We start from the raw sequence: 23950 nt of genomic DNA, 5'->3' as shown, positions 1-23950 counted from the left end.
GACTGTGACGTCTGTCACTTAGGCAGGGAGCAGAGTTGGTCTATAGTGGGGGACCCCAGTGGGCAGATTTGAGCCCCCTGAAACAGCGGGAGCGACTAAGACGCCGGCAGGGAACAAAGCAGAGACGATGGCTTAATTCTGCCTCCAGATTTACTGCCCCTCCTGCTCTGCACCTGCTCGGATCGTCTCCCGGGACTTTAGAGCGCTCCAGAAACCACAATAAAAAATGTGGATGTGTAGAGCGACCCCTACTCACAACTCTATTTAGATCTTTTAAACGTGAGATCAAAAGACACTGTGACAAACTTGTGCAGACCAGGGTGAAAGGAGTGATGGTCGTCTGTTGAGAAACAAAAAATTAATGTAAAAAATGTGGCCTCTATGAAAGCATGTGACAAGCTTGATGTATGCTGTGAAGTAACATGGTTGTTTTCAGATACGTGTGATCAGTTATTAGTCGTTTTGTGTGTCAGGCTCTTGTCCTTCAATGAGGTGACACTTCACAGACGTTGTCGCTCCAGATGTCAAACTGTCACTCGAGGCATCCGTCTTTTGTCACCTCTGGAAACATTCTAACTGACTTTGAAGGAGGAGGCGGTCGGACATGTGTAGGTTCTCTGCTGCTCCTCGCTCTCCTCGCTCTCCCCTGCTCTCTCATCGAGGCAGCGGTCAGGAACAGGCGGGTCTGTCAGCGGCGTGTCAGGAGATCTGCCCGGGGCCTCAGAAGAGCTGCCAAGTACAGTGGCTGGACGGCGGGGAACAAAAGGGCCTCAAAAAACACATCAGAAAGGTTTGGAACCTGGTAAAATGTGTTTAATAGCCCTGCCACTGAAGGACACTGCTGGTATGGAATGTGCGCGGAGGGTCGGCTGCCGGGGTTCTCAGCAATTACTCCGACTTGTTTTTGAGCTGCTACGAGGAGCTTCGGACTCTCATGAAAATAAGCAAGTAATACAAGCAAGACGCAAAGTCATGAAGCTTTAGAGGAACAAGAAGGATGTTTGTTCTCCGTTACCAAGTTCTTACTTTTCTCAATTGTTGTCTGGGCGACACACTGAGGCTTCTCTTGATGGAAAACAAGAGGGCAACAGTAAGTATATTTCATCATGACCTTTCATTATAAACATCAAGTTCAAACAGAAAAGCCTGACATTATTATACTTTTAATATGACAGGGTCTCAGCTGAGACAAAGAATGGAAGATCTGTCTCGCAAGTTCCAGGTCCATTCTGGGGCCTACCTTGAGTCTCTCCTTGATGGCGGATTTTCTATATCTAAAAGCAGAGTTGGAAACTCGTTTACATTAATGGTTCCTTAAAAAAAAAAAAAAAAAAAAAAGTATGAAGGGGAAATTATCATAAATTAGGCATTTAAAGAAAAATAATATCATGAAATGAATTAAAAATAAATCTCTAATGGAAGTCCAAAGGTCTGTCCAAGAGAGGGTCCAGACTCACAGAAGATGTTTTGTTGCATCTGAGAGCCACTAATCCTGATTTGTAGACTTTGTCTCTCATCGTCTTAATCATTCAATCTTTTTTTCATGTTCTTAGAACTCATTAAATCCTCTTGTAAAAATAGAATGTGTGTGTGAGTGAGAGGTCCGACAGTAGTAGAAAGGAAGAAGCTCTTGTTTCTCTCGTTGTCTTCTTCTCTCTCTCTTTGTAAAGAATTAAAAATATCATTGTGGACTCAACCCTGGTTCTTCCAAAAAACACGCCTGCATACAGAGGTGGAGACATAAAAGACACGTGACGGAAGCTACGGTAATGATTTTCAATGTGTCATAACTCATGGCTTCTCCTCATAAATTCCAGGTTTTATAGCAGCAGGTGAGTCTGTGTTCAGGTGTGAGGCGCCTGTGTTACCTGAAACCTTCTTGCTGCTCATGATAAGGATGAAGCTGCCAGAATACTTACAACTTGAGTCACAGGAAGTCACGCAGGTGTGTGGGTGTCTTATGAGTCCCACTTAGGCCACCAATGACGATAACTTTCTGTTTGCTGAGAGGGTCAAGGGTCAAGGGTAATTAGGTTGTTTGATTTAGTCCACTTTTATTTCCATCCATTCAAGTCACAAAGACTCACCTGTAGTCCATATAGTCCAACAGTGACTCAAGAGTATGGAGGAAGACTTTGGGTCGATGAGGTTGGGATCGTGCTAGACTAGTGTTAAAGTCAGATTTAGAGGGTAGAGATCAGAGAAGTTTCAAGGTCACGCTGGGTCAGAAAATGATTTTGTGTCCATTGTATCTATTTTTAACATGACTTGTTGTTAATCATTTATTTTTAAACTACCCTGGCTAGCTGGGACAAGGATCTGAGAGTGGATGAATGATGGGTATTTTTAGAGCACTGGTCTTTGTCAACAATGCTTGTTTACTAACGGTTCCTTCAGTTCCGGTCGCTCCTGCTGAAGCTCGCTCGTATATACTTAGGAAGTGTCGCCGGTGGCTTTTGGGAGTCGCGGTTCAGAAAGCAGAGTTTTACTGGACTTCTAAATGCAGCTGCATGAACTGCCTTCGGTGCAGTGGTGGGAATGTCCCGGACCAGATTCCAGCTTCAGGGACATTCCCACCACTGCACCGAAGGCAATTCCCGAAAGTGATTTATCCGTCTTACAAGATCTGACAGCCAAGAGACTGAAATGAAAGTTATTATCTTCTCTCAAATTATAAAGTGTTTATAATCATCAGTTGAACACCATGAACTGACTGACGAGGGACAGGTTTTGTTTGACGCAAGATGATGTAAAGTATGTAGCACAATAACAGCAACATATAATAATATACTTTATTATGACCATACATTTCTCGGGATCAATACAAAGCATTTTTCTGGTTCAGTTATGAAGCTTCACGTGGTTTGGTTCTCTCCAGAGGACGTAAGCAACCCCGGAGGTTACAAATATTTACATAAATAGAGATGAAGTGTAGGCGTAACGATTTCAGTTTTTATTTGATTTTTTTTTTACTCTAGTTTGTAAAGTTATATCCAACTTTATCTACTAAAAGGAAAGTCAAACAACAAACACCATTTTATTTACAGTTATTTACCCATTTTTCATGTAGCCACATATAGTCGCCGTTTTTTTTTCTTTTTTTATATCAAGAATCTGTATACAATTGCAATATTTAAAAAAATGGTTGTAGTATATATATACAATGATGTGAATGATGTAGTTATTTAGCTGTTAATGTTTATTTTAGGTTAAACATAATTAATTATCGTAAAATGAATGACTTTTTATAGATTATTGAACTAAGGAACAATATTTAAATTAATCATAGGTTATACTCTATAAATGGCACAGAGATACTAATTTAAAAAAAATGCATAAATGTTTTTTTTTTTAATAATTACCAATACAAAAGTAGCATCATGTACTAATTATGGAAACCACATTTTATTTATTTTTACAATTATGTAGCTTTTGGGTTTTAGTATACCGGTAGCTTCTAAGTTGTTATTACCTGTTACAAATACAAATAAGCGTCACCTGCTGACATTACATTAAAAAAATAATAATTTTGCTCCCAACAAAGTAACGTTTGGCTCTTAAATAATTTAAACATTTAAAAAATGAGACTATATGACTTTTGTTGTAAAGGAATAAGCCTCAAAAATATTGAATCATAAAGTGTAAATGGGAAACCATGAAGTCCTCTGGAGAGAAACCGAAGCAAAGCAGCCGCCGGTTTTGTGTACAAATGTTGTGACAAAGTAGATCCACAATAAAAAATTGTCTTTTTACACATAAATACTGAAAACAAAAGCCGGTGAGAGGTACCGCCTCATTTGGACCTCAGTAAAGCTCTTGACCATGCAACGTTCAGTACCTTTGAAACAACAAGTAATAAAAAAACACAGCTCAGTCCACCAGAGACAAGAACGGGCTCAAATATTTACAACAATTTTTGTCTGATTGGATCATATCTCGATCAAGTACCGATATTAGTCCAGCACAGTGTGATGCAACTCAACGGGACGAGAAAATAAAGTTTTTAAATATGCAAGAGAAACACACTCACACACATACATTTATATAATTGAATATATACGAGTGTATGCCATTGAAAATAATATACTCCCAGTACATTAAGTTATATACACTATTCATAAGAGATTAAATACTGATCTTTTTGAATCCCTGGAGAATATTAAGGTCACACTTAAGAGTGTTAGCTGTGGCTTTGCTTCAACAGCAGCAACTTATTTTTTCATTTAGTCAAAGTTATTATAAAGGTTTTTCCTTTCATCCAAGTAGTCAACATATCCCCGGCCTAGCTGTCCGTATTGAAGCTAAGCTAATGCCAAGCAGATGCTACGAAACGTTGAAGAAAGCACTTTAATATGACTTCTCAAAATGACTTGCTTGTATGTATTGTGTATCATTTTCAAACAGCATTTGGAAATAAACCTTTTTTTTTATCATAAGCATTCGATATGTTGCATGTTTAGCTAACATTACGTTTTTTTCTTCTCAATAAATACATTGCTTTTTTGCTAATATACAATAGGAATGCTAATAGTAAAGTACAAAAGTATTCACTTATTCCACTAAATAAACATTAACTTTTTAAATGTTGCATTAGGTACAACATCTGGATCATGAAATATGTTCATTGTTGTGTACTTTTTAAATAACATTATTTATATAACATCTCTTTAGAAATGTTAGGCAGTGTCGTAGCACCTTAGCTAACACAATGTTTGACTAATCCTTGAGTTAACTTAACTTTGATTAACTTAATATAAATACAAAACTATTCAGCGATTTACATGTAGCTAATGATGCTAGACTGTTTCCTTTATACCGAGGGTTGTTCTGGAGTTGTGTAGCATCAGTTCGGCACAGCTCGCACAAATCCTGCAGTCCCGCCACCTTCCATTATGATGCTAGCTAGAAGATGGCTGAAAGTCATCCTAACATTTGACACCCGGCTAATAAGTGCATTGACGTGGTTTGTTGAATCTCTGCTGCCTTTACCAGGAGTTACTTGTTGATTAAAAAACTTGTGGAGGAAAAAGGGCTAAAGTGAACAATTTGGTCGATTAATGGTTCACCTTGTTTTGTAGAAAAGTGCATGCTTATGTTTTGGAACTATTTAACTTAATAAATAGCAAAAAAAGGAGTAAAAAATAAAAAGGCTTATCAATGTGGCGACGTAATGGTGATTGAAAGATCTTCAATTCTCTTCATGATTAACGGATTTGGACTGAGGTGGTTCTGGTGGTTTTACAAGATTCAGAAGTTTCCGCGAGGACCTTCCACGCACCACCTTCACACAATTAAGGCACTGTTTTTAAACCCCTGGAGGGTTGATGGTTCTTCTCACAAGAAGAAGATAGACAGAACATGGATCAACATCGAGGGGAATGTCTGTGAGGAAAAGTTCTGATTCCACTGGTTCTACAGCAGCCGTCGGGTCAGTACCCGACATTGAGCTTGTTCTTGTTCAGTTCTCGCTCCAGGTTCCCGATGAGCGTGTCGATGCTCTCCTGCAGGTCCCGCAGGTTGACCCGGTTGCTCAACACCGGGCTGATGTCCTGGATCTTCACATAGGCCTGGTACGTGTGCTCTCTGGAGAGGGAGGGCGGTAGGATGTGCTCACAGACTGGCTCCTCGTCCTCCTCAATGGTGGGCCTGTCGCCCGAACTGTCGCTCTCCTCCTGCTTCTCCTCCTCTTGCACTTCTTCGTTCTGGTTCTGCTCCTCATCCGGGTCCTCCTCACCAGGCCTGAGCTCCGTCTGCGCGTCCTCCGAGGCGACGTCGTCGTAGTCCGCCTCCCCCGTCCTGGGCGGCAGCAGCATCTCACACGGGAAGTAGTTCTCGCCGCAGCCGCTCCAGTCGCCGGCGTACCGGTTGCTCGGACTGTCCAGACGACCCGGTTTGGGGCGCAGAACGCCCGCCATCTCTGCGTCTGTCAGGTTCAGCACCTGGGGGCGCTCTTTCCTGCGCCGGAGGGGGGGAGCGGAGAGAAGGTCCGAAGGCGGAAGAAGCGATGAGGCCACAGAAGTCCGAGCGTGAGGGTCCACCACTGGAGAGAGACCAGACGGGTCAGAACCCACTTACAGGGACAGAACATCACACGAGCAAATCATCCCTCCATCTATTTATTGTCCCCTATTTTCCTGAGCCTTCCATGTTCCTTTCATCTGATACACTCATAGTATATACCAGACCTGGGCAAAGTGCGGCCCGTGGGTAACATGCGGCCCTTTGAATGTATTTATGCGGCCCCCGTAATGTCAAAGTATGATCATGTAGGTTTATCATTCATTATTCATTTACATTTTAACACTTACTTTTTCCCTCCTTTCTTGTGTGTAATTTCTCGAGTATATGATAATCCCTCAAAACATTTTTTTAAATTAGATGAAGAAATGTTTTGAAAAAAACTCGCATTAACAAGAATAAAATTGCAGTTTATTAAGCTTAATAAATGTCACGGCCTAATGACAAATGTCCTTTTTTGAGAGATTTTCTCACCTTTCTTTTTGCTTGACGGCCCCTAACAACATTCACAGAATCTAATGTGGCCCTTGAAGAATTATAATTGCCCACCCCTGGTCTATACAGCAGCAGAGTAATCTAATTTGATTTATGTCTAAAAATTACCTCCAGAGATGAGGTCCTAAAACAGTTTGATTTCAGACGTGACTCACTCAGACGAGACAGGTGCTGAGGAGAGGACAGACGGGTGTGTGCGAGTCTGTGTGCGGTTACAAACTTTCATTCATATTTTCGCACTCCCGACAGCGGCAGATGTGTTGTTGCGTGTCTTAGGTGTCTGGAAACATCCCATAATCACCACGCCGTGTGAAGCAGCGAAGGTTAAAAACAGGAATGTCGCTAATGATAGTTTCTTGCGTCGACGAGCGAGCGACAAACAAAGCAGTGCAGAGAGACCGCAGAACTTTTTTAAATGAAAACGACGACGATTGGAAAGAAGATGTTGATGAAGATGTTACAACTATGAACAATTTTTATGAATCCAAAACATTTCCACAGTTTGAATTAAATTAAAAATAGTCAAAATACAATTACTTTATTCGGTACTTTTGGGTTTCCTAACGCTTTTAAATGTTTAACTAAAATTATTAATGTGTTTAAAAAAAATTAGTCAGTATTATAAACGTTTTTATTGGTTGGATTATAATTATGTTATATTAATATAATATAAAATGTAAAGCATTTCACAGCACAGCTATTTCCGGGCGACACTGATTTATTTATCTTAGAGGAGGACGACGTTGGGAATTTAGGAGAGTTCCCTCAACATCTGGACGTGGAACTTGTGTGTTTTTTGGAGGGTGATCTGCTCTGTGACAGGCTGAGGTGAGGAACTAGAAAGACGTGTCTTGTGTGTTTTAACATTCAACAGTGCTTAGACAATGGCACAGATGATTAAAATGTTAACAGTTTGTCATATCTATATAAATATATAAATAGTTTTTTTCAAGGGTTTCTCTGAGCCTCCAGATAATGTGCACTGTTGAGAGGTGAAAGGTCAGAGGTTACCTGGCCAGAGCTGCAGCAGGTAGTGCAGGACCTCTATGTGCTTCTTGAAGTGCAGCGCGCTGGCCAGCTCCTCTGAGTCGATGAAGACCCGGTTGGAGTGGCACGACGCCTCCTGGCGCTGACTGAGCAGCACCGGCCCGAAACACACCGCCAGGTTCTGACACGTCATCTTGTTCGCGTCCTGGTGTGACGCCACCAACTTCAGGTGGTCCAGCAGCATCCGTAGGGTCACCTGAGAAAACAAGCGAGACGGTGAGCCTGTTTGCCTTCTCAGTAAGACCAGGAAGAAGGGAGAGAACTCACCCGCTCCACCTCGGGCAGGTGGTCCAGCAGGCTGACGGTGTGTTCGGAGTCTGCCTGGTCGTTCTCGCAGCCCGCCGCGCCGATCCGCAGAGGCCTGGAGGCCATGGAGTCCAGCACTGCCTCGTACAGATGCTTAGTGATCAGAGGGTAGGGCAGCTCTCGTAGGTAGTCTTTGAGTACGCCTGTGGGGGAGGAGGAGACCAGTCACAATCTAGTCCACGACCTTGAGACGACGATGAAGACGACTCTCGCTATCGACTAACACTGTCGGCACAGCAGTGTTTCATCAGGAAACTTCCAGTCGACACCAGATTGGAGTCGACCAAGACTTGGCTGACTCTGAGTTCACACCTGTGACTCCGACCCCCCCTCGCCCAAAACCCCCTCACCGCCCGTCCCCGCTAAGTCCCTGAAATATTGCTGGCATGTCTTCTCATCAAAGGCTGAGTGGGAGAGGAGGGGGTGGAGGCTAAGGGGTGAAACCAGGAATAATGTTTTAAAAAGGCTTCTGGCGGTGAGCTGCTTCTTTGTTGCGTCTGAGTGTTGCTGGATCGGTTTACGGTGACGTCTGGAGGCGTCAGCCGTGTCGGTTCATACACACTCGCACGCAAAAGTTGTGTACCAGAATTCATCTGATACGTGGCGAGCGTCGGCGGAACAGTAAAGTGACGATGAAGGAGCATCAAAGCTCCTGATATCGTCTCCAGTTCCTATTTTTAAACGGCAGATCATAGCCAGCGTGAAACTGACACGACATAACACATCAGCTCGGCAGTGACATGCTTGCTGTTGCCATGGAAACTCAAGTTCTGCTGTCACTAGTTAGATCTGCAGTCTTTTATTTCAGTCTGATAATCTAATTATAGAATATAATGTCAAATGAGGCACATTTCTTTCAGGATCAACTTTAAAATTCTGGTTCTTACTTTCAGAGCTATTCATGGTCAGGCTCCTCCTTACATCACTGATCTGATCCAGCCTTACACCCCAGCTCGGTCTCTGAGGTCTGTGGATCAGAATCTACTTATGGTTCCACGCACACGGCTCAGGACCAGAGGAGAGAAATCTTTTCAGGCTGTTGCTCCTAAGCTTTGGAACAATCTTCCTCTCTCTTTGCGCTTGATGGAGTCTACTGACTCCTTTAAGAAACATCTTAAGACGTTTCTATTTGTTCAGGCTTTTCCTTGAATTTCTCGAACTCCTGTGTTGTTCTCGGTGTTGTCTTGATCTTTGAAGTATGTACTGTTTTGAGTATTGTTTTGATTGTTAAAGCGCTTTGTGACCCTGGTCTCGAAAAGCGCTATATAAATAAATATTACTTACTTACTTACTTACATTATAAATAGAAAATATTACATGAGCAATTACAAAAATGTACTTGACAGGACATTAAAAGAGACATAGAAGGCAAAAAATAAAATACATTTTTAGGAAAACGACATGCCCATGTGACTTTATATGCATTCACTACCAATAACTGTGTAATAATACAATTTATATATTTTTTTTAATCAAGTAAATGTAGATAAATGCAGATTTATATACTGTATATATAGTTACATTTTTACATATTTTAATACATAAATAAAGTATGTATAAAGGATGTAATATCTTAATAATAATAACAACATATACAATTATTCATGACCAGAAAATATTAAACGTAGTTCCATTTATTTCCTGAATTGATGAGACGTCACCGTCATGGAACCAGGCCATGTCGATGGTTCTGTTGCCGAAGTCAGATTAGGATTCTGAAAATAGAGCTCATGAGCCCCTCCGTCACAGCCTCCCACTGATATGTCTTCTATTTACAGTCAAGCATGATACCAGCTAATCCAGCGACTCGTCCTGGAGCACAAGTTAACACGCTCGCTCTGTAATCCCAGTAAGACCGCTCGGCTGCTTCACCAAGCCCGAGGGAGAGTGTTCTGCAAACCAGTATTGTCTCCATCAGCCGGTAAACTGGAGCAACTGAAGTGGGCTGTTTGTCAATGACGCCTCAATTCAGGCGATGACAGGACGTGAAATCCTTGCAGACGCAAGATGCAGGATTAGGAGGAGAGAAAGGATTCAGGATTGAGACTCAGATTAACTCTTAGTTAAGTCAACAGTATCAATTGCTCGAGTACAGTAGAAGGTTCTGCAGCAATGTGACCACAAACGACTTTGATATCAGGGCAGAAGTGATGAAAATCAAGACAGTTGCAGTAACAGGAGGGTCAGTTTAGCTTAGTCACAATAGCATCGGAAGTAACAATGAGACAGCGGGTACAGAAAGGTTCCTTCGAACACGAATAGTAGTTACAGTTGTGGCAGTACACAGTAACAACTGTAGAAGTTATAGTTGCACTAGTATCAGTCTACAAGTGACGTCCATTGTAATAGCTGCATAGTCTCCTAGCTCCTAATAAAATAGTAGTTAAACTAGTAACTATTGTTACAATAGAAGTAAAATAGTAGTAACACTAGTAACTGCTTTTACAATAGAAGTGACACTAGTATTAACACTAGTAACAGTTGTTGGATAAGAAGTAAAAGTCATAGTAACACAAGTAGAAGTTGTTAAAATAGAAGCAACAGCAGTAGTTCACCAGTAACAGCCGCTACAATGTAAGTAACAGTTGTAGTAACACCTGTAACAGTTGCAATAGAATATAACTTCTTAGTGACACTAATTACAATAAACGTAAGCAACTCCAGTAACGGTAAATTAAACAATAGAAAAACATTTTTCCTGGTGAGACACACACACAAAGTAATCAGTGTACCACACACGTTGAGCTGTTTTTTAACTTGATAACTGAGATCTTTGTTGTCGACGTCGACCCTGAGAGACGTGACGAAACAGACACAAACACACATTCCACCGATGGATCACAGCGTGTTCCAAAACAAGCCCAGTGTGTGTGCATCAGGTGAACGTGCACAGTGACAGCTCCAAGAGTGTACAGTTGAATTTAAACGACCCCACCGCTGACGCTCCTTCTGACCCACAACACCTCTCAACATGACCACAAACTTCCACACAACATTGTGTTGTCGATGATACATTCATAACACAACTTCCTTCCTGTTTACAGTCACATGCTGCCATAACTGGGAAGTGAACAACGACCAGTAATAGACACACACTGGTGGTGATGGATTCAAAGCGCTAACGTTATATTGTATTGTATATTGAATTATATTGTAGTAATGAACTCTAGTTTGTTTTGGCTCCAGAGCGCCTGTGAGGTGAAGAGGAGCGAGCCATTCTGGTAAATCATTAGCTGCTGAGAGTCACAGCTCATGTTGACTTGAGTGTGTGAGCCTCACACAGACACACACGAGGTCATGGCGTCTCCGGTGAACAGGTGTGCTTCCTCTGCAGGTGGCGGACTTGTTTTCCACACACACCGAGTGTCTGCTATGTTGCATCTCTGGCCACAATCCAGAAAGGATATTTATTTTTTCCTCCCCACACTGAGCAATAACACCCCGCAATCTGACCCGAATAAATCTTTACGACAGCCGTTTATGGAAGGCTGAGGAGATTCAAATCTTCAATAAACACAACTTGGGAGCTTCGTCTGCTGAGCTGGACAGTTTATTTTAGTAATCTTTCAGCCAATTTTAAGATTTGACGTCGCTAAGAATGATGAAGGTAATAACACTAACATAGCACTTAGAAGGCTAAGCTAGTTTCAAGCAATGTAAGGGTAATTTTAACAATTAAACCCTATGTAGTTTGAAAAAGAAAAAATGTTTCTAATAAGAACAGGGATTTTTAATCTAACTATCCGTGACTCTACGTTTGTTTAGCAAAAGAGCATCAAAGTCTAAGTTTTAGCATCAACAAATGTTTTCTAAACGGGGTTGTGTGAAATGTAGAAATGTAGGTTGAGTAGCTGTATTTCAAAGCTTAATCTCTTCTACTGCCCAAAAAACAACTATTTACAAAAGCTTGCTAAGGCTACCAGAGGTTTAAATCCCAATGTAGCTTAAAATTGACCTCAAATAATTCAGATGAGAAGTTCAAGTAACTCAAAGATAAAGTTAGTTATTTATGCGGAAATAATGGCCGACATAGAAGCAAAATGGCTGTAACACTTTGTAATGTGGCTAAAGTGTTCATGCTTTTACTTTGAAGGCTTCAGCAGGTTAGTGGTTGTCAACATTAAGAAAATGTTTATTCAACAAAGGTCCCAATACTTGATTGGAATTAGAAAAACTTGAACGTGATGTCATTGTAGTCAACAATGACTGAGTGACATCATCTTCTAATTGTTCATCGACTGGTAAAGGCTTTTGATTTCCTCCCAGCAAACACTACACGGCACACAATGCACTGGGGCACAACTTTACCTTTGACCTCTTGTTTAAACAAAGCAAGTGGTTGCTCCTCCTGTCAGCACTGCAGTCGACGCCTCGTCTGGAGAACAAACATGGGTTTGTTCTCACCCCCCTGCCCCCACCCACTGGCCTGCACGCCCCCACAGTACCAGGGGGGCCGGCCCAGATCAGTTTGTGAGTCGCTGACTTGTCCAGTGACACGGTAGAACTCACTCTGTGGTTCCCTGGTATTCAGCTCAAACCCTGGATGAGAACCATTTTCTTCTCCGTCATTCATCATCCTTGAGATCCCAAACTTTCCCCCAAATATTCCAACACCTTCTCAGGGAAAGTGGTTCCCCGGGCCGGAGCAGGGTTAAGCTAATCCACCACGCTTGAACCAAATACCATCTGTGTTTGTTCGGCAACAAAGGGTCCACTTGTTAATGACTTTCCATGTCTTCACTGGAGTACTGTGGAACGTTTGGGAAGGGGTTGCCAGAGATGGAAAAGACTGGTCAGATGAATGAAAGAGTACAAACTCGGATCAATACCGAGCAAAGAGCCCGGCCAGGAAATCTAGGCAGAAATTTTGTTCCACAGATCACGTTGGGAAGTTGTACCCAATGAAAACACGTACAGAACGCTTTTAGATTCCCATGTTTCGCTCACAGACTTGGTTATTTATGTGACTTGTTAAACTGAGTTGAGTTATTAAACACTCTAATTGTACCAGTATTCATCATAGAAACTAGCCTGTTAGCATAAATCATTTAAATTCCAAACATGCCAAGGTGCCAATGTCCCCACCGAGGCCAATGGAATCACTGAAGTCGCAACCCCCGCTTATTTCATGGCAGAAGTCATCCAGGGTCTTGAGAAACAGTCCCGAACAACCTTATCTCGGGGTACAACCCTTGAGCAAGAACAATCCACTGTACATCATCTTACAAAATCTCTATAGTAACAAGACATACTGTATAGTGTCAGAAATGTTGGTCCCGTCATGTCTAAAGGAGGCAATTGATGCTACAATAGTATTATTCATGAGGCAGGGGTCAGGTAGGGTTACAGTGGTAGACTAAAGGTGGTCTAGAATTCTAAAAGCCACCAACTCAGAACGAACCTTAATAAGAGGATCCAACCTCATGGCAGGTCCATGGTCCAAGTCCACAAATTAATTTTTGTTCCTCCACAAATCATATATTTTTGTTGCATTATTATTGCGTTATCATTGCAGGTCTATCCAACACCTTACCAGACTGGTCGTGTGAAGAGAGAAGGGAAGTTGTCACATGACTTGTAAAATCCGTTTTGCTAGTTGGGTACCACTGCGAGGACCAGAGCTAGAACTTCCTACACATTTGGGCCCCTTAACTGTGATATAATGAGCGTACCAGGACCTGTCAGCAGCCATTGTCTAGACCTGCACTAATATCATGACCGCCACCATCCATTAAATCAGCACTGACAGCCTATTTAATATTGACTTGAGTGGAAGAAACACCCCCCAAAAAAGAGGAAGACCGTGGAAACCCCAGTTCATTCAGGAGCCGCTGTTGGTTTTGGGGAGAGGCCCCACATAGGCGTCGTCCTATCATGTTGGCTTTGATCGCATGCGTTTGCACGGCAGGGCAAAGAACACAGTTAACAGTTGAGCGGGTTTGAAAAAAACGGGACAGAACCAGCGCGGGGTTGTTGGTTTTTGCTCTCTGCCTAAATTTGCTCTGCCTAGCGAGTTTGTGCGGCACATGGAGAGCCGGGGTGCGGGGGGGTTGTATAATCTGCAAATAACATCCAAGGGACATAATCACTGGTTTATTCTTTAAACATTTGGGGAAACGTTTGATTGACCCAGTTTGAGAAATATAATCCTGCCTTGTAATTAGGATTTACAATTAAACCCAGGACTGCGACTCGGGCTAATCTGTTGCCGCGAGGGGATTGACTGTCACACTGCTAATTTCAAAAAGGTAGTGAGAGGGATTACGCTCAGGTCAGAGGTCGATCCCAAGCTTGCAAAACATGCTCAGTGAGCGGCCGCACATTGTTTCACATAGACATAGACCCAAGATGAGGTGTCACACACAAAACTCATCAGCAGTGTTCACAACTGCATCGGCTGCAGACCATGATGAGCCTCCTCATCATTACAACCCCTGGTTATGAGAATAAATGCTTTTAAAAATATTCTTTTTCAGTAAAAATCTTTTTTTTCCCCTAATAAACAGATTTTTTAAATCAACATTTTGTCATTTATAACCTCGCAAATAAAATCCAAAATGTTGAATCCTCAATTATTTGTTAATCTCTTTCCTAATATTTGTAAAACACAGAGTGGATGTGCTACACAAAAAAGGGCGATAGAGTGGAATTGTGCGACAAGAGTAATTGTGCGAAAAGAGTGCGTGTGCGAAACAGAGCAAATATGCCACACAAGATTAAATGTGTGACACAAGAGTAAATGTGCGACACCAGAGTAAATGTGTGACAAGAGTAAATGTGCGAAACAAGAGTAAATTTGCGACAAAAGAGTAAATGTGCGACACAAGAGTAAATGTGCGTCAAAAGAGTAAATATGCGACAAAAGAGTAAATGTGAGACACTAGAGTAAATGTGCGAAACAAGAGTGAATGTGCGACACAAGAGTAAATGTGCGACATAAGAGTAAATGTGCGACACAAGAGTCAATGTGCGACAAAAGAGTAAATGTGCGACATAAGAGTAAATGTGCGACACAAGAGTACATTTGTGACACAAGATTAAATGTGAGACACCAGAGTAAATGTGTGACAAGAGTAAATGTGCGAAACAAGAGTAAATTTGCGACAAAAGAGTAAATGTGCGACACAAGAGTAAATGTGCGACAAAAGAGTAAATGTGCGACAAAAGAGTAAATGTGAGACACTAGAGTAAATGTGCGAAACAAGAGTGAATGTGCGACACAAGAGTAAATGTGCGACATAAGAGTAAATGTGCGACACAAGAGTCAATGTGTGACAAAAGAGTAAATGTGCGACATAAGAGTAAATGTGCGACACAAGAGTAAATGTGCGACACAAGAGTAAATGTGCGACAAAAGAGTAAATGTGCGACAAAAGAGTAAATGTGCGACACAAGAGTAAATGTGCGACAAAAGAGTAAATGTGCGACAAAAGAGTAAATGTGAGACACCAGAGTAAATGTGCGACACAAGAGTACATTTGTGACACAAGATTAAATGTGAGACACCAGAGTAAATGTGTGACAAGAGTAAATGTGCGAAACAAGAGTAAATTTGCGACAAAAGAGTAAATGTGCGACACAAGAGTAAATGTGCGACAAAAGAGTAAATGTGCGACACTAGAGTAAATGTGCGAAACAAGAGTGAATGTGCGACACAAGAGTAAATGTGCGACATAAGAGTAAATGTGCGACACAAGAGTCAATGTGCGACAAAAGAGTAAATGTGCGACATAAGAGTAAATGTGCGACACAAGAGTAAATGTGCGACACAAGAGTAAATGTGCGACAAAAGAGTAAATGTGCGACACAAGAGTAAATGTGCGACAAAAGAGTAAATGTGCGACAAAAGAGTAAATGTGAGACACCAGAGTAAATGTGTGACATAAGAGTAAATTTGCGACAAAAGAGTGAATGTGCGACAAAAGAGTAAATGTGAGACACCAGAGTAAATGTGTGACATAAGAGTAAATGTGAGACACCAGAGTAAATGTGTGACATAAGAGTAAATTTGCGACAAAAGAGTGAATGTGCGACACAAGAGTAAATGTGCGACATAAGAGTAAATGTGCGACACAAGAGTAAATGTGCGACACAAGAGTAAATGTGCGACAAAAGAGTAAATGTGCGACAAAAGAGTAAATGTGAGACACCAGAGTAAATGTGTGACACAAGAGTAAATGTGCGACACAAGAGTAAATTTGCGACAAAAGAGTAAATGTGAGACACCAGAGTCAATGTGCGACACAAGAGTAAATGTGCGACAAGAGTAAATGTGCGACAAGAGTAAATGTGCGAAACAAGAGTGAATGTGTGACACAAGATTAAATGTGCGACACAAGATTAAATGTGCGACACAAGAGTAAATGTGCGACACAAGAGTAAATGTGCAAAACATGCACATGTGTGAAACAGAAACGTGCAGACGCAGACAGCAGCAGAGTTTGACTGCACTGTGACCTGGAAGGGATGACAGAGAACAAGTATCAACCTGGATGCTAACGGAGAAAGAATGACCTGAATGTACAGTCGTGCATGTTGGTGTGTGTAAGCGCGCGTGTGTGTGGGCCCTTCCCTCGGGCAATGGCCTGTATTGGTATGGTGACTGCTGGAATGCTTTTACTACATACACACTTGCACACACACACTAGTTGGGGCTTGTTTATATGGTCACAGAAGTGTTTTCTCTCCTGCTGGATCAATAATGAACCACGTGAAGTGATCTGTCTAGCTCTTTAAATTCATCATCTATTACATGAGCTGTAAATGTGTTTCATCAGAGTGAACAGACTCGTCCTCTTGCTTTTATTCATCAGGGACATTTTCAACCAGTACAGTGGAAACACTTGAGTATAACTGTCCTGTTAAGAAGCAGGTGTGAATTCAGTCATGTTATTAGCACACAAATGTATGTTGACTGGTAACACAAAATCACTGTTTTAAGCTTCTTTTCTATAACAAGTGGCACTTACTTTGAGTATCAACAGTTTACACTGCACGCCTGCATCACTGTGGAACTAACATTGTCCTGATATATAGTTTTTTATTCGAGGTGTTTTCTTAAATGAATCGTTGAAATCTAAAAAAATTGAATTGAATTAAAATTGATTGGAATTAAATCAACTAAATCGTTTTTCACAAATTGACCTTTTAACCAAAAAAAATTAAAACTCATGTGTCTATAATTGTTTAAATGTGTGACACAACATATGTGCAACAAAAGCAGCAGAGTTTTGTCTCCTTCAGGAAACCCTAGAAGGTCAACCACTCTCAATTTCTAGACACGAATGAACCTCTGAAAGTGTTTTAGACTGTGAGAGGAAACTGGAGTGCACGGAGGAAACCCAAGCTAGTACAGGGAGAACAGGAAAACTCCTTGATTCAAAACAACAGTCAAATGTTTATCGAGCGTGTACCTGTGATGACGTTGACGTCGGGATAGGTGTTCTCGTCCAGCTCCACACCGTCACTGTCCCTCTCAAATGCCTCCCTCAGCTCCTTCTTCACAGCCGCAGAGCCACACAGGCGGTACAAGCCCACCACCTGCACACACACCACAACTAGGTCAGGCTCGGCCAGGTCTCGTGCACTGGCCAAAGACATCCACAGATTTACGACTTGATTGGCCCCGTTTTACGAGGCAGGGAGCTGGAAGAAAGCCAACGCTCGAGAAGCTGCACCTCCAAAGTTCAACCAGAGACTTTTGAAAAACGTGAGTAAGAGGACTTTGAAACTCTCACTTAGAGCTCTGGTTCACATGGAAGGTCACACAGAGGTGACACAGCAAGCGTAGAAGTGATTAATGACGACACACTCAGGTTCAATGTTCAGATGACAAACACAAGAGAAACAACAAATGCATTTTATAAAGATGACGGAATGACAAATATATTAAATATTAAAAAAACAACACTAAAATGCAAATAATCTGTCACCTAAACAAAGGTTTATATTTAATACAAAAACAAATTATTTACTTATTTATTATCATATTATTAAGTATCAAAACAACAATGACATAAATGTGTCTGTGTCTGAACTAAGCCAGATTTTCCCTTTTTGACCTTGTGACCCTGGTCTGGAAAAACGCTATATAAATACAAATTATTTACTTACTTATTTGTCGGCAAAGGCAACAAAGACAGAAAAAGTTTTTACAATTAATTCCTTATTATTAATTAATGTCTTTGTCTCATATCAAGGAAGGTTTAAAACAAAATCAGATTTTAAGCAAGTTACAGCCATTTAAAAGTCATAAGTCTTCCAACGTTTCTGGTGTTCCTTTATCCCTTAGCATCTTCTGCGTCATTTTTCGAAAACTGTAGCATGTTAAAGGGACAATAAAATAATTTGAAGTTAATTAGATCGAGTTTGCATTTTTCATTTCAAATATATTTTACGTTTTTTTATCTAAAGTTGGTTAATTATAATGTTCTAATCAAAAAAAATATTTAAACCAAAAAATGTATACCAAATACAAATAAATGTATAGGTTTAACCTAGAGAATTAACTATAAAATAAAAACCAATATTAAACACACCTCACATTGACTACAGCCACCCATACACCTGGCTTACTGGGACATGAAGGAAGCTACATGATGTCTGATTAATTTCTCTTGAGGATTTGGCTCCATTATTGAACATGATCTTGCTTTTGTGAAACTTTGCCTTGTGTCCTGAATGTGACCCAAAGAACCGTCGGTCCTCCCGACCTCTGACACCTGATATCTGAAACTGGGCACCAACATTCTCCTCTTGTTATGTCGGGATTAGGTCGCCGCAGACATAATTTCTCCTACATGTGTCTGTCTGGTATGTGGCCAAGCAGCCCGGTCGCCTCGGCAACGTGTTAAGTCAGTGGGCTGTGAATGGCGGGTCGGGTCGGCGCGAACACACGAGCGTTGCCGAGTTCTCCAGAACTCACACGAGAGGCCGAGTGGAGGACAGATTAGACCGGATTTGGCTTTGTGAGCGAGTAAACAGAAGTCAGCCGGTACAATGAACAACAAGTCCATTCACAAAAAAGAGAGTGGAGGAGACCAGGAACAGCTGTTAGCATGGAGTGCTAGTCGTGAGGCTGCCGGGCAACAGCGGGTCGCGACCCAGAACCCCAGAATATGTATAACACAATGATGCCAAGTCATTGAATTTACACCTCGACAGGAAACTAGGAAGTGAACTTGACAGTGACAAACTTTCATCATTTATCTTTATTATAATAAAAACCTCAATGGCACAGTAGCTACAATGTTTCATTAAAACTCATAATTCTGCTTAACATTTGTCCCAGAGACTATACATATTCATTTTCTGTAAAATACTGTAGCTATACTTTCTCTTCCTACCAAAAGGTCAAACAGCGACACAGGTCAATATGGGGGGCCTACATGTGATGTAAAGTCAAAAGGGTAACTTTAAATTAAGGATCCGAGAGCTCTTAATCTATATTAATATGGAGGAAGGGTCCAGGGTCAGGTCCATTGCATCCTTCAGTTTAGTATGTTGTTGAGTGGTTAGAGGGGGAGATTTAAATGGTAGCAAACGATAGACATGGTGACTAGCTTCATGGACTGTTTTAAAGACTGCCCAAACTTATACATAATAGAAGAATAGTGGGAATTTTCAGGGGTTTGACAGGGTTTAACTTCAGCAATATTTGTGGGAACATTAAAAAAATACATGAATCAACTTCCATTCAAACTGTTTTTTTCCAAACATTATTTATACAAATTTCCAGGAATAAAGATTTATGTCGGAAATGAAATGGGGGATAATTAGGGGTACAACATGTTTTGACAGCAGGTGTCCAGTCTTAAGACAGCACTGTGTATTCAGAGGACTTTTTGTCTGATGATTGTGGTGGTTTTTCCAAACGGGACACTTTTCCTCAAGATCAGCAGTCTGAGGGGAAAATCTGCCACAAACTGGTGTAACAACAATCCTTAACTGCAGGAGCAGAGAGACCTTGGAGAGCAAGAAAATCAGTTTGATCAGTTTTTTCCAAAAAAATAATGTTCACGTCCAAGTGTGAAATATAAAAACTGGTTAAAATAATCCAGCTTCCAACAACAGTAAAAATGGAGTGACTTGCTCAAGGACACTGTAACCACTGATAGAGGTGAGAACAGTTGTTTACTAAAGTGAGGAAGTCACATCTGCTTAACATTTAACTTCCAACAGACGAAGGTGTGTTTTAAAAAAGGCGTCACGATGACCACAGAAGTTCAGCTTTACTGCCATGTATGGAAAAATGTAGGTTACTTTGCCAGTAAAAAAATAAACACACAAACACAGCAGCCATCAACATAGACATTATCCACGGCTGTCAAACACCCACAATCAACTCAAGAGAAGCAGCAGCCCTAAGGTCATGTGACTCCATCAAAGATCCACGTAATGATTTGTAAAGATCTATCCGTGCTTCGCTGACACGGCTCCGTCGGATTCCTGCTGGATCTGGTGTCGGACCTCACCCCGTCCACCCGGGGCCATCCTGGCTGATACCCTGCTCCGAGGGAACTCTGGTAACAGAAGTCGAGGAGGAGCAGACGAAAACAGACTGATAGGAATCACGGATTAACAAAGCAGCCAAAATGACAAACACGAGAACCTGAGCGAGCAGACAGGAGGACGTCAGGTCGGAGCTGCAGGTGGCTCCCGGGAAAACACTCCAGTACAATAGCTCACGATAACTTTAACAATCGGAGCTCAATACTGTGAAGTTGACTTCTAGTCGAAATGATAAGAGAAATAATATTGGTCACCTTTTGTAAGCATGGCTTTTTTTACATGTAGTTCTTGCTGATGTTGTTAACATGTAAACATCTCGAACAAAACAGCGGAAAAACATTGGTCTGCTAAGGCTTAACGATACTTTTCATTTTGAAATACTTCATCCTTCATTCGTCTTGATATTCAAAACAAAGACACTGCATTTAATCCATAGGCTCCTCTTCAGCATTTCCCCAAATGCCGTAGTCTGTCGCTAATTTCCATCATCGATAAATCCAGATATTCTAATACTTTGTGTCTCTGGACACACAAAATAGCAAAATACATAATTTCTCCTGAGAAGAACTTTAGTTTGAGCTTATGCTTAAACTCAAACATGGTGGCTGAATATCACATGAGATTTAAGACTTTTAATTCATTTAAATGTATTCATTAAATCATCTTTTGTATCTGATATTATTCTTTCAAATATCCATCAATGCATCTATACTTACAGATTTTCTCGCCCCATTTGTATTGTCAATACTATTAGCATTTCTGCCTAATGATTTAATATATGATGCAAAACTTGATTTCTTAATAAACCTGACGTCCACCAACAGCAGCTCTTTTGTCTGTCTCCTTTGGAAAAATAAGCTTCGCTCTGACTAAATTGTTTTGGCCTTAGCCATGTTCATGTTAAAACATTATATTGGACTCTATTTCACTGTCAAGACTCCTATTCACTTTTTCAAACAAATAAACCAGATATGGATGATAAACACAGGGTTTCTTTAAATGTAGCCATTAGCTCATTGAGACCAACAAGCTATGATGTGTTCGCCGTAGCTGAGCTCTGGTTCTCTTAACAAAATGGACAAGCCAAACCTTCCAAGTCCAGCACTGAAAATGTAACATTTTCATAACTTGTCTCAGCACTCATAACTCACACCATGAACAAGTGAAGTGTGAGAACTTCATACTGTAAGATCATGTGACAGTAACACATGCATTGAGTGCTCTGACAAAATAGACAAGTGACAGGAGAGACAGGCTCCTCAGAGAGGCCCTAATGTTTGCCTAATGGCCCCGGGCACCCGCTGCCCCTGGCATGCCCCCCTACAGCGATCCATCCAGAACAATGGCTGCTGTCTCACTTCTAATTAGAAAGAAGGGGCTCGTCTCCACAACCGCCACGCAACTCCAAAAATGTGGATCACATGACCTGGTGTAAAACTCCACTCTTGCTGCTTTCTATGTACGGCGCAGTCGCCCCGGGACAAAGGTGACATCATCGCTTTCAGTTTTTCAACTCTGCTCGTACGACCAGCCTCTCTGTTGACCCGGCGGCATCACGGTGGGCACAGAACTCAAAAGGGTTTTCTCCGGATAAAAGCTGATTTCTCCGGACATTATATAATGGCATTCTAGCGAGCTCCTATTCAGTTCATGGAGGTTACGAAGGCTTTTATCTGCTGCCCGGTGTGCTGATGTGTCATCTGTTGTGCTGGGTTAAGCACACACAACTGATGAGACTGGTGGAAATACATCACATGAATTCAGGAGAGAAGCTGAAAATCTGCATTCAAAGCATGTGGAGAGTCAACCAAAGTTTGAGTCAAATATTGGCTTGTTTAGTTTGAAGTATATGAACGTTTTAACATTCATTTTAAACAACCTTAAGATAGCTATTACACCATAAATAATTATTTTTCTATGTTAATTTGGGAGATTTCAATATGAAAAAGTCACTTATACATTTGACAAGAAAACTTTTTTATTTAAGAGGAACTAGTTTCAATAAAATACAAATAAATGTAATAATAAAAGTATAATGTAACAAAATAACGTATAAATATGAATAAATATTCTTGAATTTAGGAAAGGGAAAATTTAAAAAATGTTTAACCTGGGAAACAAAAAAACAAAACAAAAAAAAATCATTTTTTTAATGATGAATTGAGTGTTGAAGTATAAAATAAAGGTAACAAAAATCCCATTTGGAGCAGCTGGTCTTACCTGACAGCCTCTCTTCTCGATCTCGGTGATGCACTTGCTGATGAGCAGTGGAACCATCAGTCCGCTCTCCTCGCGCTCCACCACCCTCCACGCCTCCACGCCGAACACCTGAGGCTCCCGGTCGCCGCCCGGCCCGCCGTCCAGCGAGTTCTGCCACTGCTCCATCAGGCTCAGCTTGACGTAGATCAGCCCTCGCGGCTCCAGCTTCACCGCCAGCTGGTGCGAGCGGGTGACGCGGAAGAGTGCCGGCAGGACCACCGTGCCGTGGCAGCACACCTTGTTCTTTCTTGGCGTGGGCTCCCAGCTGAAGACCACCAGCTTCAGATGCTGGGCGTTCTCCAGCTCGATGTTAAAGGTGTGGTCCATGTCCAAAAAGGCGGTCCGACATGTGAGCAAAGCGGTCCGCGCTTTGTTAACGGAGTCAACTTGGATGGCGCAGTAGATGTTCCGGGAGTCGACCCGTGGCGGTTTGAGATCCTCAGCTCCGTAAAAGTGGAGGCTCATGAGTCCGGAGATGTACTGGCTGCACTTGGGTTGATCCCCGAAGCTGTAGTGCCGGAAAGCGTCAATGTCCAACTCTGTGCTGTTCAGCTTGGAGGCATCCATCTCTTTCGCTCGTTTGGGGTCCGAGGACCCGTGTTTGCCAGATTTGGCTACCAGCTCCGGCGAGTCCCCGTCGCTGAGGTAGCCGCCTTTACACGCCGACTTGGAGCTGCCATTGTTCTTCTTCTTGCTGAAGCTGTGCTGAGTGGACACGCTGCTGTCCAGGTGGTACCGCGAGATGACGTTCCGGCTCGCCTGGCCGCCCCCGGACGACGGTAACCTCTGAGGTCCTGAGGTTTGGGGAACGGGGCCGGTCCCAGTGGATCTAAGAGGGTTAGTTCTGGGTTCCGGGTGACTGCTGCTGCTGTGAGTCCCCTTCACGCTGAGCTTTCGGCTCAGTTCCGGCAGCTTCTTCATCTTCATGGAGATCTTCCTCACCGTGCGCGGCGACTTGATCTTGTCGGGGAAAGACCAGTTGATGGAGCTGCTCTTCTTTGCCGGATTTGGGCTGGAGGGAGGCGAGAAGCCGACCATGTTGGGAAGGTCAGGAACTTCTGGAACCGATAGAAGAACACAGTTTAGATCATTGAAGCTCATATTTGATTAAAGTTCATGTACTTGATATTGAGCGGTCGAGATAGCAGCTTAGGCAGACCAAAGACTTCAACACCCAAAAGAATTAAAGTTCATGTCAACTGATATAGTGCACGTAAATCTGTTTCAAATAGTTGTTAGTTTTCTAACTAATGGGGAGGAAATGAAAGAATTTGAGACCGGTTTCACCAAAAATCTTTGCTCACGCTGGTTCCAC

General features: G+C 41.9%; 1 protein-coding gene across 1 annotated transcript in view; it reads right to left on the bottom strand.

Moving 5' to 3' along the window:
- Window positions 1-2773: 2773 nt before the first annotated feature.
- The window catches only part of syde2 (synapse defective 1, Rho GTPase, homolog 2 (C. elegans)), a 42609-nt gene continuing 21432 nt past the window's right edge, over window positions 2774-23950 (bottom strand). Inside the window, exons 4-8 of the mRNA XM_087785378.1 lie at window positions 22597-23693; window positions 17280-17406; window positions 7828-8009; window positions 7525-7756; window positions 2774-6040 (exon numbers count right to left, since the gene is read on the bottom strand). Coding sequence (XP_087641504.1) covers window positions 5430-6040; window positions 7525-7756; window positions 7828-8009; window positions 17280-17406; window positions 22597-23693 — 2249 coding nt within the window. The 3' untranslated portion in view covers window positions 2774-5429. The remainder of the gene's footprint in view (window positions 6041-7524; window positions 7757-7827; window positions 8010-17279; window positions 17407-22596; window positions 23694-23950) is intronic.

The sequence above is a fragment of the Callionymus lyra genome, chromosome 2, assembly GCF_982586985.1.
Source record: "Callionymus lyra chromosome 2, fCalLyr1.hap1.1, whole genome shotgun sequence".
In the NCBI taxonomy this organism is placed as follows: domain Eukaryota; kingdom Metazoa; phylum Chordata; class Actinopteri; order Syngnathiformes; family Callionymidae; genus Callionymus; species Callionymus lyra.
This window is presented reverse-complemented; position numbering and strand designations above follow the sequence as displayed.